Below are 15,898 nucleotides of genomic sequence, written 5' to 3' on the forward strand. Positions count from 1 at the left end.
CTTCTTATGTGATTAATACAAGCAGTAGCTCTTCTATTAAGCAGAAGCCTGTGTGCTGTTTTGAAAGTGTCAGTCACAATGACATGCAAATGAAATATAGGATCCTAAAAAAAAAAAAAACAGACTCTTCTTCTCAGTAGCTACTTGTTTTTGAAAGTTGTCAGCATAGGTCTTATCATTATAATAAAACACAAGTGTGGCTAGGTTACATATTCTGTTCCATATGTTACCGTCTTCACTTTGGAAGCTGGGACGTTCTAAACTGGCATACCACTAGGGGGCAAATGTGTGCCATCATTTCAACATGTTCTCCAAAAGCTGTGAGATTTTAAAGTGGTTATTTCTGTGCAATAATATTTAGGATGGTGTGCTTTAGGGGAAAAAAACACCTGTGCAAGTGTGCACAAAGGTTTAAGCACTTATGCATATCCACAGTGTAGAACCAAGGCCTGAGATGAGTGCTTGAGCCAGCAACACTTCATACAATGCTTTCTTTGTAAACCCACAGAGTTCCTTAACGCCAACAGACAAATGCTGAAGAAAGACATGGGTGGGTGTGTCTTTTAAAATAGTGTTATTTCATTTGTGAATGCTTGTTTAAAATTTTGAAGAAATAATGAAAAAACCATGTAGGAATGTTAGAGCAAATTTACAAGCTACAGTATCTTCTGCTTCTGTATCTGAGTGCTAGTTTCCAATTTGTTTCTTAGGACACAAATATATATTTACATATAAATAAGTGTAAAAATTAATGCTAGAGAAAAAAGTTAGATTACCTGCCACACGGTGAGCCACCAGTCCTTCAAGGCTGTGGCTTGAATTCTCAGGTTCAGCCTCTCCGGAGAGTGGGGAGGAGGTTGAGTAGCTTCTGAAGGGGGCACTGTGTGAACTAGGCTCTGGATGATCAGGAAACTGAGAGGCTGTGCTGGAGGGATAAGTATTCAGGGGCTTCAGCTCCAGATTGCCAACTGAAAGAGGTGGTCCAGAAGAGTGGATCAAACCAGCAGGATCTGGAACTGAGGAATGGTATGGAACTGCTGACCTTTGGTTACTTTGAGGAGAGGCTTCTGTAAGATGGAACTGCAATGCAGATGGAGACTTTTGGACAGGTAAGGCTTGTTGCTGCGGTTGTGAGTATTCAAGCACTGAATGTATGGCAGCATCGGCCTGATAGGAAGGTCGAGCCTGTGTCTGGGAGAAGAATGGCTGGGTTGTAATGACAGGGCCCTCACCAGAAGGGGCACTGTAGGACTTAGGAACTTGCATATGAGCTGGATCCAAGTCCTGCATGAGCAGATTGAGAGCTTCAATGGATTGTTCAATCTCATTCTGAGAAGGTGCTTTAGGGAATTCAGGTAGGCTGTGACTCTGGAGTACAGGGCTGAAGTTTACCCCATCTACAGCTGGTTCCTCTGGAACACCAAACTGCTGCCAGACGTTAAGCCCTCGCTGAACAGCATCTCTGCTGCTGGTGGTACGTGCTGGAGCTTTGGGCATGAGCTTCTGTTCAGTGTTGGGTGTCACACCAAAAGACTGTGAGCGACAGATGCCTCCATTGTGGTTGGTGTAACTGCTGGACGGTAGCTCTGAGTGGCCCAGGTTCTTCTGAGTGGAGGCGGAAGAGCCATAAAGTAGCATCATAGGTTCTGCCTCTTTTCCGTGCCCGCTCCCATCCAGGTAGGGCATGCCCTGACCATTGATCACTGTCTCAGTTTGGTAGTACAGGTCAGCTGGAGTGGCTCGACCCTCAAGCGATGACAGAGTACCCAGGCTGTCCACACTGTTGCCTTCTTGACTATTAGGCAGGTCGTCATCCAGGATGTCAGTCTCCCTATCTATGCTATTGTGTCCATTAACATGGACCTGAGCTGGAACCAGGTGATGGATAACACCTCCTCCTCCTCCACCTCCTCCTCCGTGACTATTGTGGTAACCTGGTTGGTGCATGGGAGGTTCCAAGCCACTAAGCAGTTGGTCCAGCTCTTGCTTCTCCTCAGGGCTGAGGGGCTGACTGGGCTGCTGGATCACCGGTACTGCCTGCTGGGCTGTTTCATCAGTGCGATCAGTCTTAATGGAGGCAGTTGAATTTCCAGAATCACTGCTAACTGACAGAGCGTGGTCCACTGGGGCAGGAGTGTGTTCGACAGTGGGCTCAACTGCTGTGGGAAAGCCGTTAGCTGTAGCATCCACTGACTCTTTTTTACGGACTTTAGCGTAGAGGCTACCATCCAGAGGACCTTGCATATGAATGACGTCTGTAAAAAAAAAAAAATTTGCTGTCAGTATTAATGTTAGGGTTAAGTCCCACCACCAAGTGTGCCACAAATGTCTGGTTGGGTCTGTTTTCATTTATAAAAGTTCACCAGGATTATTATGTAATCCAGAATAGGACACAAAATTAATGTGCATGAGTCACTAATCACTGTACTGTATTATGGAGCCAGCATTAATTTTCATAGGTTTGAATAATTCTACCATGCTCCTAAGTCATGCTAGTAGAAACCTCTCCCTCCAGAAAAAACACCCACATACAGGCAGACAGACACACCCCTGGGATATGATTCAACCACTTTTCCCTGGAGGTACTCCTTATCCAAAGCTCTGACTCACCTGTGGAAAAGAAGTCTCAGAATTAATGTTGGAGGAATGTCCTGCCCTTTTGGAATTAAGGCATCATTGCCTACATCATCTCACTTGCACACACACACACACACACACACACACACACACACACACACACACACACACACACACACACACACACACACACACACACACACACACACACACACACACACACTAGCTTGGGTAGCTGGAAAGTCTATTTATCTACAGCTCTGACAGTCAACATTTTCTTTCTTAAGTTTCACCACAACAAGTAATGTTGGACACTGACCTTCTAACAGTTATGAGCCACAGCATGCACTGCAGTATCAGCATTTTTTGTTTTTATGTAATCATTGTAGAGGTAATGAGAAATTGCTTCCCAATGCAATCTGCATCAGCAACCCTAAACTTGTTGGGTTATAAATCTAATGCAAGAGAGTTACCTCTCAGCTTCTTGTTCTGTACTATGGCATAAAATCAATATATAAAGCCATTAGAGCTGATTGGGACGGTTATTCAACCACTGAATGTGAATTATGAGCATGTATATAAAGCAGCAAGCAAATGAGACATGTACTCAACCATATACTGTAATATACAGTATTTATATATATATATATATATATATATATATATATATATATATATATATATATATATATATATATATATATATATATATATTAACGGTAAAGAAGCTGCAATGTACTAGGTACAAATAGTTTAGAAAATGTGATCCATCCCATAATTTGCACTCTGGCTTCATAAGAATAGAAATTATTATGGCCATCGATAGTGACCAAGTTAGTCAACGCTTTCCGGAGCATGACCTTTAAAATATTCGTACATTTAAAAAAGGGATTTTATCCAAATTAAATGGTAACATACGGTTTGAATGTCAGTCCTGCCTTTCATAATGAATTGTGTTGTAAAAGTACAAATCTGCAAGAAGGAGTCATCTTTTTTAACTAAATTCTGGTGGAAGATCAATTATTTACCTACAAAACTAAACTGAATTTCAAAGCACATGTTCATAGCCTTAATCTTGAAGAACCTCCTGCCTTGTACATTTTAATATTTCCCCTGCTTTAACCAATACATCAAATAAATGCTGCTTATTTATCGATGCGTTTTTTGTTTTCTGAAATGTACAATCAATATTTGTTCCATAATTATAGCTAATTTTATCTTTTCAATGGAATCATGTTTAAATTGTTCTTTCGTTGTTGTTTTTTTTGTTTTTTTGTCACAGCAGCTACACCAGTCATGCATACCTTAACATATGCAGCGTACCACTCATGTGCAATGTACTACCTAAGGGCCTTTTCAAACTTATTGGCTTAAAGTACCAGTTAGCTTAGGCTTAATCAGCACAGGCTTAACGCCAGCACTTCCCTTTTAATAGCCAGGCCTGGAAAAAGTGAGCCTTTTCCCTCATCACCCATACTTTCCTCTTAACTAAAGCTCCAAAATCCATCTGTGAGTCTTTCCAGTATGACGATAAAGTTCTAAGCACAGGGACAACACACCCTCCGCAACTCACCGTGCAAGATGTGCACTAAATAAGTTAAACTGTGGCATTTGCTATAGTGTCTAACACACGTTCTCATATTATATTTACACCTAAATTCCTATTTATTACTTAACAGTGTCATGTAAAGACCTGATGTGGTCAGAATCTTCATGTGACACTCAGCATTTACAGATGAAAGGTGACACACCTCTTTCTTGAAAAAGGAACTGCCTTCTATTTCAGCATACATTTTAGCACCTATTTGCATGCACTTGTGTTCTGCCATCATTCCTAAATTAGACAGCAACATCCTCCTGTCTGAAACGTCACCTGTATAAATAGCGGGATGCTAACACTTTAGGAGTAATAACTCGTACTAATACTAGAGGAATACAGAAATGCTGACAAACTTTTCCTACCTGTTGAGGCGTCTTGTTCTGTAATTTCTTAATCACTTTATGAGCTGCAGCATTCGTCTTCTATAATGTTCTGCTAACTGAGCATTAGTGAGTTGTGAAGGGGGAGCTGCTCTGTCTTACCCCTCACACTCCTCCCACTGAATCCACCAGACTCATTCTGACACACTCCAGTAGAGACGCTGTATAATGGACTGCCTGTCTCTCACTTCTCACTCTCTCTGTCTCTCATTCTCTCATTCGCCTTTCTATAACCTGACTATGATGTGTGTGAGTGTATCCTTGACTAGATGAGCCACTCATGTCTAATGGCATGATGTCACAAAGTCTTTCTTTGCCCCTATCTCTTTACTTACTCTACTTACTCTCAGTGATATCCTATACCAGACAGACTTGGGCATTTAATCAAAAGTAGACAAGCCTACATGTGTAACTAAATGCACACCTTCGCCAAACACACAGACCCCTCAGCACATTAACCACACATATGCAGGCAGCGATAGAAAGGCAGACCACTGACAAAAAGGAAACCCAGAAGAAAATACAAATCATGGGAAATATAGCAAGAAAAATGTTTATGTGTGGATGAGTGTCTCCATATTGCTTGGATCATATAATATTGGGAATGACATGACCCCCCCCCTTCAGTACATCATACAGTGCAGACCTGATTTTGAGAGCAGAACTAACTGCTCCTGCATGGACTCTATTTCTGAGCCAGTTGGCTGTTTATAAGACATTCTGGCCTGCACAGCATGGAAAACTTCTTCTTATTTAGCCATGTTAGAAAAAAGTGAATAGACTGTTCTTTTTTTTTTTCTTTCAAATGCCACTTGCAGCTAGGGAAACAGAAAACATCATGGAGGAACAAGCGCACTCCACCTTTGTGTTGACTCATTTGAAAGACACAAACCACTCCCATAAGTTACACTGCATTAGAAGACCACTGTTTTTGACATGCCTTTGTTATTTATTTAATTATGTATTTGTTTGGTTGTTTGTCTGTTTATACTGACATCCCAAATTTCCCCAAGACACAACACAGACTCATTGTATTCCTGCACAATGCTAAAGTGATTAATTTAATTGAAGCCTTGATGGAGTTAAGTCAAAGCAAACTGCAACAATAGTGTGCACTCTTAGGTGTTGAGAAACACTTCATAGACGAACTCTCACTTCACAACAAGAGCTTATAAGGATAAACGTATTATAAATTATTTCAGATTTCCTCGCCTACACATAATGATATCCAGGGGAGTTCCATGGTATTACACTCCCTGTTGGTCTAAGAGTGGAAAAGCTGTGGGGTATTTTGAGCACTATATGAAACTTAGATTTACCCATAACAATGATTTACAGTGCAGTAAAGGAGTTATGTGTGTGTGTGTGTGTGTGTGTGTGTGTGTGTGTGTGTGTGTGTGTGTGTGTGTGTGTGTGTGTGTGTGTGTGTGTGTGTGCGTGTGTGTGCGTGTACACCTGCATGGCTGTTTGTGTAGGAGATTTTGGCTGTTATTCATACATCTTAACAGGCAGCAAGCTGAACAGTATCCGCATTAACATTAATTTATTGATGTCCACTGATGGCTAGTCAATGGCTGAACCATTAAAGCACCCTTGATCTCAAACTATAAAGCTTAGTCAGTTCTCAAGGACATGATGCTGGCTCTTATCCAAACTCCTGAAGGACAATGCTGTCCAAGTCCTAGCATAGGTCCTTTATGCTTTCCAATGTAAAAAAAAAAAAGGAAATAGGAAATCCTTGAACACAGAGTAATAAAAGAACGTTTCAGAAACATACAGCTTACAAATGGCATTACCAAGTTTCTACCATGTTATTATAAGGGTGTGATGAACCTGGGGTCTTAAAATGAGATTTAAGCAATCTTAAGGAAAGTTAACCACAACTTATATCAGCATCATATTTCTTACCACACACACACCTACACACACCTACAAGTCCCAGTGAAGAAGGTAAAATCCCCTGCAGGGACTGCAAATAGCAAGCTGCCCTCTGTTATACTGTACAAGCTAATTATTATGGGTTAAGTAAAACACCAGGAATGCCAACAAGTCCCCTGGGATGAGTTAATTTACCTCTCAGGGCAAAGAGCAGGAAGTTTGTGGGGGTCCCTACCAATCTATGCCCTTAGGAGCAGAGATCCTGTGTTATTACGCACACAATACTTTGATAGCTACAGACATGATATATGTGGAATAGCCCACATTTTAATGAACATTTTTAATTCAAACAACAGAAATTTTTAATTAGTACTTTAATTAGTACTTTAATTACACTAATTTTATAAAATAGAATTTTCTCTAAAACCAACCTAAATTATGTTTAGTAGATTTGTGCTGGGTCATGGGAAAAGGTCCAAGGTGGAAATGCACCATGTATGTATGGCACACCAGTCCAATGCAGGTCACCATACACATACAGTACACAATTACACAAACTGTAACATTGCACACAGACATTAATCCAAGCTCAGAATCGAACCAGGGACCTTGAAGCTGGCAATTAGGTGAGGTGGCAATGCTGCTCCATGTGCTACCAAAAAAAACTTTTTCTCAGTCCCCTGGACCATGCTTAGAGCCTTTAACGATGTCCATTACAATGAAAAGAAAAAACTTTAAACAACAAATGGTTGTTGACTTGCACATAGTAGGTATTGGACAAAAAATATACACATAAACAGTAAAAACACCTTTATGAACAACAATTACCATAACAAAAAGTTTCCTATGTCTGACTTTGGACCTTTTGTTGAAGAAGTAAAAACAAAATCCAGAATCTTTGCGATACGTATGTGCACATTACACAAAACTAGTATCATTATTACATGTGCAATACATTAAACAATAGAAATAATTAGAGGTAAAATATTACATATAAAATACACTTATACTGAGCAACAATTACATTTGAAATACACTAAATGCATGCAAAAATTATATGTGGAAAACACTAAACCGGTGCAATACTAATAAACTTTCTGCTTCTGGCTACATTCTCATAAAGTGCACCTGTAAAGGGACCTGAGGAAACCGCTAAAGGGTCCGTACTTATACTTGTGGTATCATGTAACAATAAGTGCAATAACAGTAAATCTACAGACATAGAGAGTAGCACAGATACTGAAAGATTTAATTGTGTGCTGAAAAAAGTAAAAAGCTACATTAAAGTCCTGCCATTACTTCAGGCTCAATGCACTTTAAACTGTAAAACTGCAAAAAAATTATAAAATAAATAAAAAGGACTTGCTCTTATCTCTGTTAGCTGTGTTGCTCTTAGCTCTGTTGCCATAATGGCAGTTCTTAAGTGCATAACATTAAATATGCATTAAAGATGTTTTGGACCATCCACATCTACAGCAAGACAAAAGTGTTTAAGGACTGCAGGATGAGGGAAATAACTGGTCCACTGAGACCCGGTGAGGTCAGATATTCATCTAGTGGGACGTGATGAATGTGGCTGCATCAGCAAAGCTGAGAAGACTCTTTGTGTTTATGTAACAGGATTGAAAAAAAAAAAATGGAAGAAGTTGACGACTGCCCTCTTTTGCCCTCCCACTGGTCACCTTCTCTTCTCAAAGGTCAAATACCACACTGCATTTTGAGTAACATTTCAGCGTGTGCTATCCTGAGGACACATTAACATGAAATAAACAGATCTCTTATTTCTGGCTGGATAATTTCTAGACCATCAGCAGTCTCTCAGTGTACGATTTAAACCTGCCCTAGACTAAATGCTAATGCCGCATTCAGTCAAGTATTAAAGTGAATCGATCCAAAACCAAGCTCTTTGCATGCAGAGCTTCATGTGATTCAGGTTTAGAGCCAAATATTTTATTAGCAATGACGTAGCACGTCCGGAAAAGTAATCAATCTCCATGCTAAGAGCTGAAAAAGACAGGGTATGCAGGAAGCCACTCTTTGCTGGCAAAGTGACCAGCTGTGGTACTGTGGAGACCAAAGATGCTAAATTCTGCCCACAACATGTATCCCATACATACACCAAAGTGAAATGTGTGAATGTCATGAATTCTTTTCCCAAATCCGGTTCATTTTTATATTCTGGAAGTAGCTTAAGCTGGCCGGCACAGAAGAGCATTTTTTTTCTTATGTGAAAGAACATGCTAATATTAAAGAATATTACCCATCTGCCAAAGCCATCTCCATCTTGGCTAGTCATACAAAATAAGGAAAAACAGACACAAGCGATATTAGACTCAATGTCACTGTCGGTTCTTGAAATTCTACTAAACCAGAATGTTATTACTAGGCAACATAGTGAAGATAGAGTGTCTCTCAGGTTTCACAAGTCAAACAAAGTTAGTATTAGTGTTGGGATCACATTTTTCAGCCATATTATTGAATTTCTAATAGATTTCTGCATATATACTACTGAATAAATACTACTAATAAAAAAAAGAAAAGTCATGAAGTGTAAATTATAATTATATATATATAAAATATAATGTTAAATCTCATTATTATAATTATAGGATTTCAATTTCTAAACATAATTTCTCTTGACACCTAGGGGCCTTCTTCATCAGCCATGCATACACAAAGTTTTGTCAATGTATTATTTTGTATGAGGTTTGAATGCAGGAACCAGGAACGTAATCATGAATAAACTGATTATGAAGAGCTCCCACTCTGCTGATTGGCAATCATATTAGCATTACATAAAATATATACAAAATATACATGTTCGATACATAACAGTTTTGCAGCACATACTCAAGAATCTTACTCACAGAATCATAACTGAAAAGGCATATGAACTGTCATCCCAGTTAATAATTTAATCCCAGGTAAGACAACAGAGTTTTCTGGAACACTGGCACTATCTTGACCACCTTTTGTATCTCTTAGTTTTATGAAATCCAAGCCATCCAAGTGGCTATGGGAATATTAAATGCAGTTTTAAACTGAAAGTGTATCTTGATAAAATAGCCTCTTTCTAGCCAAAGGACTGTATGTTCCAAAGACATTTTGCAGTACAACTGAGACAGCTTTCTTTTTCCTAAATTTGTTTCTCATTTGCTCATGGACCCAAAATCTATAAAACCTTGGGCCAATAAAACGTTCCAGTACTTCAATTACCCGAGAGAACAGCAATTAAATAATTGCAATTAAAACTGAAAGCTAGAGGCAACTCTAAATCATGCAGACAATAAAATAATTAGATACTGGATCATTATTAAAATCAATAGTGATGACTTTAGCATAGTTTTATTTGATTAGGTTTTTTTTTTTTGTGCTAGAACAACCTCACAAAAGCAGCAAATACTAAACTGCTAGTAAAGATATTTCTGAAACTTTGGATGCATTTCAGCAAAATGACATATATCCAAAGCTACATCTTGTACATGGCTCTGGGGTGTATACTAAACCCTAGTATAAAAGTTATAACACTCGCATTGGCAACGCTTACAGTTTTAGAGCAATGTGGTTAAAAAATTCTTCATGGACTAGTCTATGAAAACTAATGGGAAGAGTATGGATTGAGCAAAAGATACAGCCTCATAAAGATCAACACCATAGCCATCTGTTATAAGTCAGAGAATGCTATTTAGGGAGACTATCTGACCCATGCCGAGGTATGCATAGAGGCCTGGAAAACATAAAAGAAACAAGACAATCGTGTATTATAAAGTCAGAAGGGGTCAATGAGAGCCCTTCCTTTTGTTTTTCTTCACCCACACTTACAGTTCCCATCGTACTTCTCAAGGGCTGAAGAAAAACATAATTACAGCAGCTGGAGAAATGACGTAAGCTGAGAAGTGAATGTCAACAAACATGAAACTTTCTATGTTGTCCCCCAGCAAAGTCAAACCCAATGTATATGACTTTATTTCCACAAAATACACTGGCTTTCAAGATGATCTCTGCTCAGAAACCGTAACCAAGCCAATTAAGCACCCCCACAAAGCAAGGACGCTAAAGAAATAAGTTGCTGGGTCTGTTATATAGTAACAAGTCAAGCTGGCACATGTTTGCGTTGATTCAGCTACACTGTTACACAACACTCTCTGTCTGGTGTCTAAGCAATTTAATCAGTAAAGCCCTGACTGATGAAGCCAGATTACTATATTCAACAAAATAGGATAAGACCTTTATCATCTCTAAGAGGTTCAATCTGCTATTTGCTCTGCAAAAAAGCATGTTTGTCACAGCTCATGTCATGGTCCATGTCCATCGGTAGACAATTACGAAGCAAATCGTGTATATTAGATTAAGATAGCTGCATCGGCAATCTGCAATATGACAGAGTAAATCAGCAGTGGCCAAGCTCAAAGTCAAGCTAAGTGGGAAAAAAACAAAAAAAAACAAATCGCCAAACAGCTGATACAGGCACTCGATGCTCCCTGCCAGTCCTCCAGTCAGACTCCACATGTGTGCAAACCGAACAATTTGGTGACAATTCCCACTTTCGTGTCTGCACAACAACCATAAAAGTCAGATGGACCACACACATACCACGCTCCTCAACAAACGTCTTTTTAGAGAACCACGTCCATTGCAACGTGCACCTATGGTGTCATGTGTTAACAGGTGGGAACTATAAAATATTCGGCACCATGCTGACAGGCCCGTCTCTCTGTTAGAACTCTTGTTAAATGTCATGAGCTCAGAGGCTGGGTAGCATGTTCTCAACAATACAGCCTGTCAAAAGGGTTAATGTGTATTTTAAGGCCTCCTATAAATTATTATTATTTTTTCGGATAATTAAGATCTCCTGTTACCAGCTGTACAAACAGTTAATTAGATCCAGTTCTTCTCTGGACAGATTTCTATATGTAGGTCTGGTCTCCATGCACAGCTAACCACACCAACACAGCGTAATGACTTTCTGTAACTTGCAGCTGCATTTCAGCGTGCAACACAAACACTGCGGTGCTCAAATAGCTGATCTGAGTTAGGAAACTGTTAGGATCTAAAACTGTCAGGAGCAGCATTTAAAGACGTGTTAACCACATTCAATCTAACTTTGTCAAAATCTGTCTGGCCTGTGATTACTTGAAAAATATTTACCACAGTGTGGTTTTTTTGCTGTGGCAAAAAGTTGTTAAGGCAGCAATGACGCAATTATTATGCAATTACACAGCCCAAACTGTACACTAAACCAGCCTGGATAAACACAAGGCTATATACAATACCTAAACTCGAATTACTAATGCATGGTAACCTGTGAAACCCATTGAAATATGCAGTTCCAAGGAAATATGGCAGCACACTGAGAACTTAACTCAATTATGCATGTAATTTAATTCTTTTAACTTGTAAAAATCAAATATATGCATTCAGCGTAGAGTAAAAAAAAATTATATATATACATACATGTATTTTTATATATATATATATATATATATATATATATATATATATATATATTTAAGAAAAGAAATATATTTATGTCCACCTATATCAAAAATAAAATGTTATAAACCCAGTTTTAAACAAAAATAAATAAATAAATAAATAAATAAATAAATAAATAAATAAATAAATAAATAAATAAATAAATTAGTAAACAATGTTTCCATTGGTTTGGACTTTTTACCAGAAGTAATATTTTAGGAAGAACTCCAATCATACTGTATGATCCAGTTCTTATGTGTCACAAAACTAGCATTACTTTCTATGTGTCAAAAAAAGAGGAATGTCTAATATTATTCATGACAAGAACATATACAAACCGAAAAAAAGGAAAAATAAAAGCGTTAAAGATTAAAGCCTACCTGCAAACAGACAGCATTCACTGGCTTACTATCCTTCAAACCAGGTCTTGTGATCTTTGTTTTCAATCTTTGCTCCTGAAATGTGTGTAGTGAACAGAAGCTACTGCGTCATTCCTACTCTAGTGACAGACAACAAAAAAGGCTTTGGTATCTTGAGAGGCTGGAGGAGTTGCCCGTGGCTCTCTCACCACCTCCCTGACTGTGCCTGTCCGGTCTCATCTCCCCACCTCCACATGTTTTACACCCAACCATTCGGAAAATGTCGTGACCATGGGCTCTGGACAAATATGAAGCAGGCCACGGTAAACAAGACCCTAGTGGTCTCTTCTGTGAGAAAGGCCGTGAGATCTGGGGCACTTCATTGCATCTCTGGGAGATACAGCGACCTCTTTTGCAGTCATGTCCTTATTCTCCCTCAAGCTGCTTCAAGTCCCTGTAGATTATTGCACAGTTTATATCCTTCTGATCTGACTAATGATAATTGTAAATAGTCCATCTGGTCTCAAATTAGCATATGATTACAACAGCTTGTGCCATTACTGCCTAAGAGGTTGCTGTAAGGAATTTCAGCTGTCGGTCATTGGGTCACATTTGGTAAAGTGCAGCTTTACACCGCACATAGAGACACAGGGAACTGTGTGCTGTCAAACACTAGCCTCTAAGGTCATTGCGGTGAGATGATAAGCAGCATATTACCTACGTTTAACATTTTAGAGGAGATAAGAAAAATTTACCTGTTATCCCACTCATTTGTACACCAATCAACTGTAACAATGGCCCACTAACCTGGAAATAAGCTCCAATACCCTTTATGTTTAATGTGCATATGCAAACTTTTTACACTCTTACATAAGTCATGATTTGTTATTATTTTTGCAGTTAAAAAAACACCCATATCAAGGTATACACTATGCCACATTGCCTGAATTAAAGACAATTGCTATATTAAAACAGCAGTGAACAACATGAATCATGAATTGATTAATGAGGATCAGAAAATAGTATCAGGTACAAGGAAAATCACAAGATTATGAACCTATTATTAAACCTGTTACTGAATAAATTAAACAATGAGTTGTTTTTAAAAAAATGTAAGCATCTATATATTTCATGCATAAGTTCAGTGCATTTGTCCATCAACTTATGTTCTGAACTATGTTATAAGTTTGAATTGTTGAGTGTATATATATATATATATATATGGAGTTTTTTGGCTCTCACAGCTCAATAGAACTGTTTGTCCCAGTTTGTCTTTTGTGCCCGGCAGTAATCTGAATTCATGCGCTGTCTTACATCACTGCTGCGTTCATGTTGTAGAATGTTCTCTCGTATTCTTCTCTAGCTGGCTCACTGCTGCAACGAACAGGAGGCGTGGTTAGTTCAAAACTTGAGTACTTGGCCTCTTGACCAGCAGTTCTAGCCAACCACAGAGACAGGCTGGCTTACAGCACCGCTTCGAAGGCTACAGCCAAAAGATCAGCGTCCCCTTATTTCTGGCTGGCCTATTTAAAGCGAGGATGGTTTCGCAGGATTGGATGTTTTATGGCTAGACATCTCAAATGACTTGGAGTGGGAACTGAAGTAAAAGAATGTGTGGTCAGAAAAAGACTAAAGCCTTGAAATTTTTCGGATATGCCGAAGAAGTGATAAACAGATATGTTCAACTCCTCACATTTTAGTTCTGTATATTGGGCTACAATAAAAATAATATATATTTACTTAGAAATCACAATACAACTGAAGCTTTGCATACACTGTAACTGTTTTAGATGATGACAATAGATAGATACCACTTCTAGAATTACAGAAGTGTCATCAGTAGCTAAAGTGTGGAATGTGCTATATGTAGCCTGCCGACCCCACAGACACAAGGTGGGGTGGGGGAAGGAACCAGAATCTGGTGGCCTATACCATTTTCAAAGTTCATCCATATGAAAAACCTCCTAACCCATGACCAAATCTGTTTAGGATTTGTAATGCATGCTTTTAAATTCACATTCAAAGCAGGGGGTTGAGAGGGACTTACCAGGGTCCTATTGACATTTTACCGCTTTATGTACCATAAAAAACTCGAATACGAACGCAACTTTATTGTGCAATTTGAGATTAAGATTGTTGTTTGTCATGCACAGCTTGATTGAGTTATTTTACAGTGTTGTTATCTAACAGCATATCACTATGCAGTATTTCTGGCTAAAATATTAATGATATATATATATATATATATATATATATATACACACACACACACACACACACACACACACACACACACACACACATACATACACATACAATTTTCAATCAATGCATGAAATGCAATGTATGAAATCTAAACCTAATATTTCAAGTATTTTAAACAGTAAATGTTTAACAATAAAAGAAAAAGCATCATTGGTTGATTAGGGAAATGCTCGTGATTAGGGAGCTTGTAGATCAAAAGGCTAAGATGTGGGCCTGCTGATCAGGAGGTCATAAGTTCAATTCACAGCAACACCAAGCTGCTGCTCCTGGATCCTTGAGCAAGGCTCTTAACCCTTAACTTGGCAGTTGTGTTAATGTAAATTGCTCTGGATTCTGTTGCCTGCCAAATACCGTAACAGTTTATTCTTTAACATACCATGTTTAGGCGTTCCTTTATTATAAAATAACCATAATAAAATCTTGGAAGACACTTTGTTTATTACCTGAAACATACATTCAAAAGTATCTTTTGGATAATAAAAGATTTTTTACTTCAACCATAAATTCAAAACTATGTTTTAGGTAATAAAGGATTTTTTTTCTATCCATTAATATGCCCTTTTTATGGTTCAACATTGACTACCATTGTTACCACCATTATTGGCCAAGCATCATAGCAGCGGTCACCCTATGAAATTTGATAAAATGACTGTATGACTACAGAGTTAGTTTTTCTATAATTATGTCATATTTTGAACATAATACAAATGCCTTACCAAATTCTAAAACTTCCAACATGCATTTCATTGCATGGCTTCAACACATTTTTTACACGTTTCATCTCTGCATGATGAGAGACATGGCTAAATACAACTTGTGTATACATTTAGTGATTGAATGTAAAGAAAGCACTGCTAACTCTGTTAGATCTGAGTAAACCAGTCTCTCAGTCTCACACACACTGGACAGCCTATTAAAACCAGAACAATCATGGAAAAATGTCTTAGGCCAAAAGTCTGTCTTGCAAGAACAATGAAATAGATTAGAAAGAGTTTGATGCTGGAGAAGGAAAGAGCCGAAGATAGCACAAAATACCATTTCATACAATCTTATGTCAAATGCTAAGATTAAAAATAAAAAATTTGTCTAGCCATTTTACTATGCATATTTGAAAGCTTTTACTGTTAATAAGTCTTTTTTTTTGAGTACTCACCTTCCATTGAGTCTTCAAAGCGCTGATTGAAGTTTTCATAGGAGTCCCAGCGAATTAGAGGATCCTGGGTATTGTAGTCAACAGAAACACTGGGCCCATTTTCTAGGTGGCCCATTCCTAAAAAAAAAAAAAAAAAAGAAAGCAGCTTTTTAGCTAAAGGAGTAAAATCTAGTTTGGGTTCTACAAAGTCTCTGAATTGTAGATTAATATT

At 38.3% G+C, this 15,898-nt stretch overlaps 1 protein-coding gene across 45 annotated transcripts in view; it reads right to left on the minus strand.

The window, feature by feature from the left end:
• tns1b (tensin 1b) overlaps window positions 1-15,898 on the minus strand; it is a 232,885-nt gene that overhangs the window by 22,853 nt on the left and 194,134 nt on the right. For all 45 annotated transcript variants that reach the window (XM_083537438.1, XM_083537447.1, XM_083537442.1 and 42 more), the window contains 2 exons: window positions 15,688-15,804; window positions 777-2,255 (listed from right to left, as the gene is read on the minus strand). In XM_083537438.1, coding sequence (XP_083393564.1) covers window positions 777-2,255; window positions 15,688-15,804 — 1,596 coding nt within the window. The remainder of the gene's footprint in view (window positions 1-776; window positions 2,256-15,687; window positions 15,805-15,898) is intronic.

The sequence above is a fragment of the Silurus aristotelis genome, assembly GCF_946808225.1.
Source record: "Silurus aristotelis genome assembly, chromosome: 3".
Lineage (NCBI taxonomy): Eukaryota > Metazoa > Chordata > Actinopteri > Siluriformes > Siluridae > Silurus > Silurus aristotelis.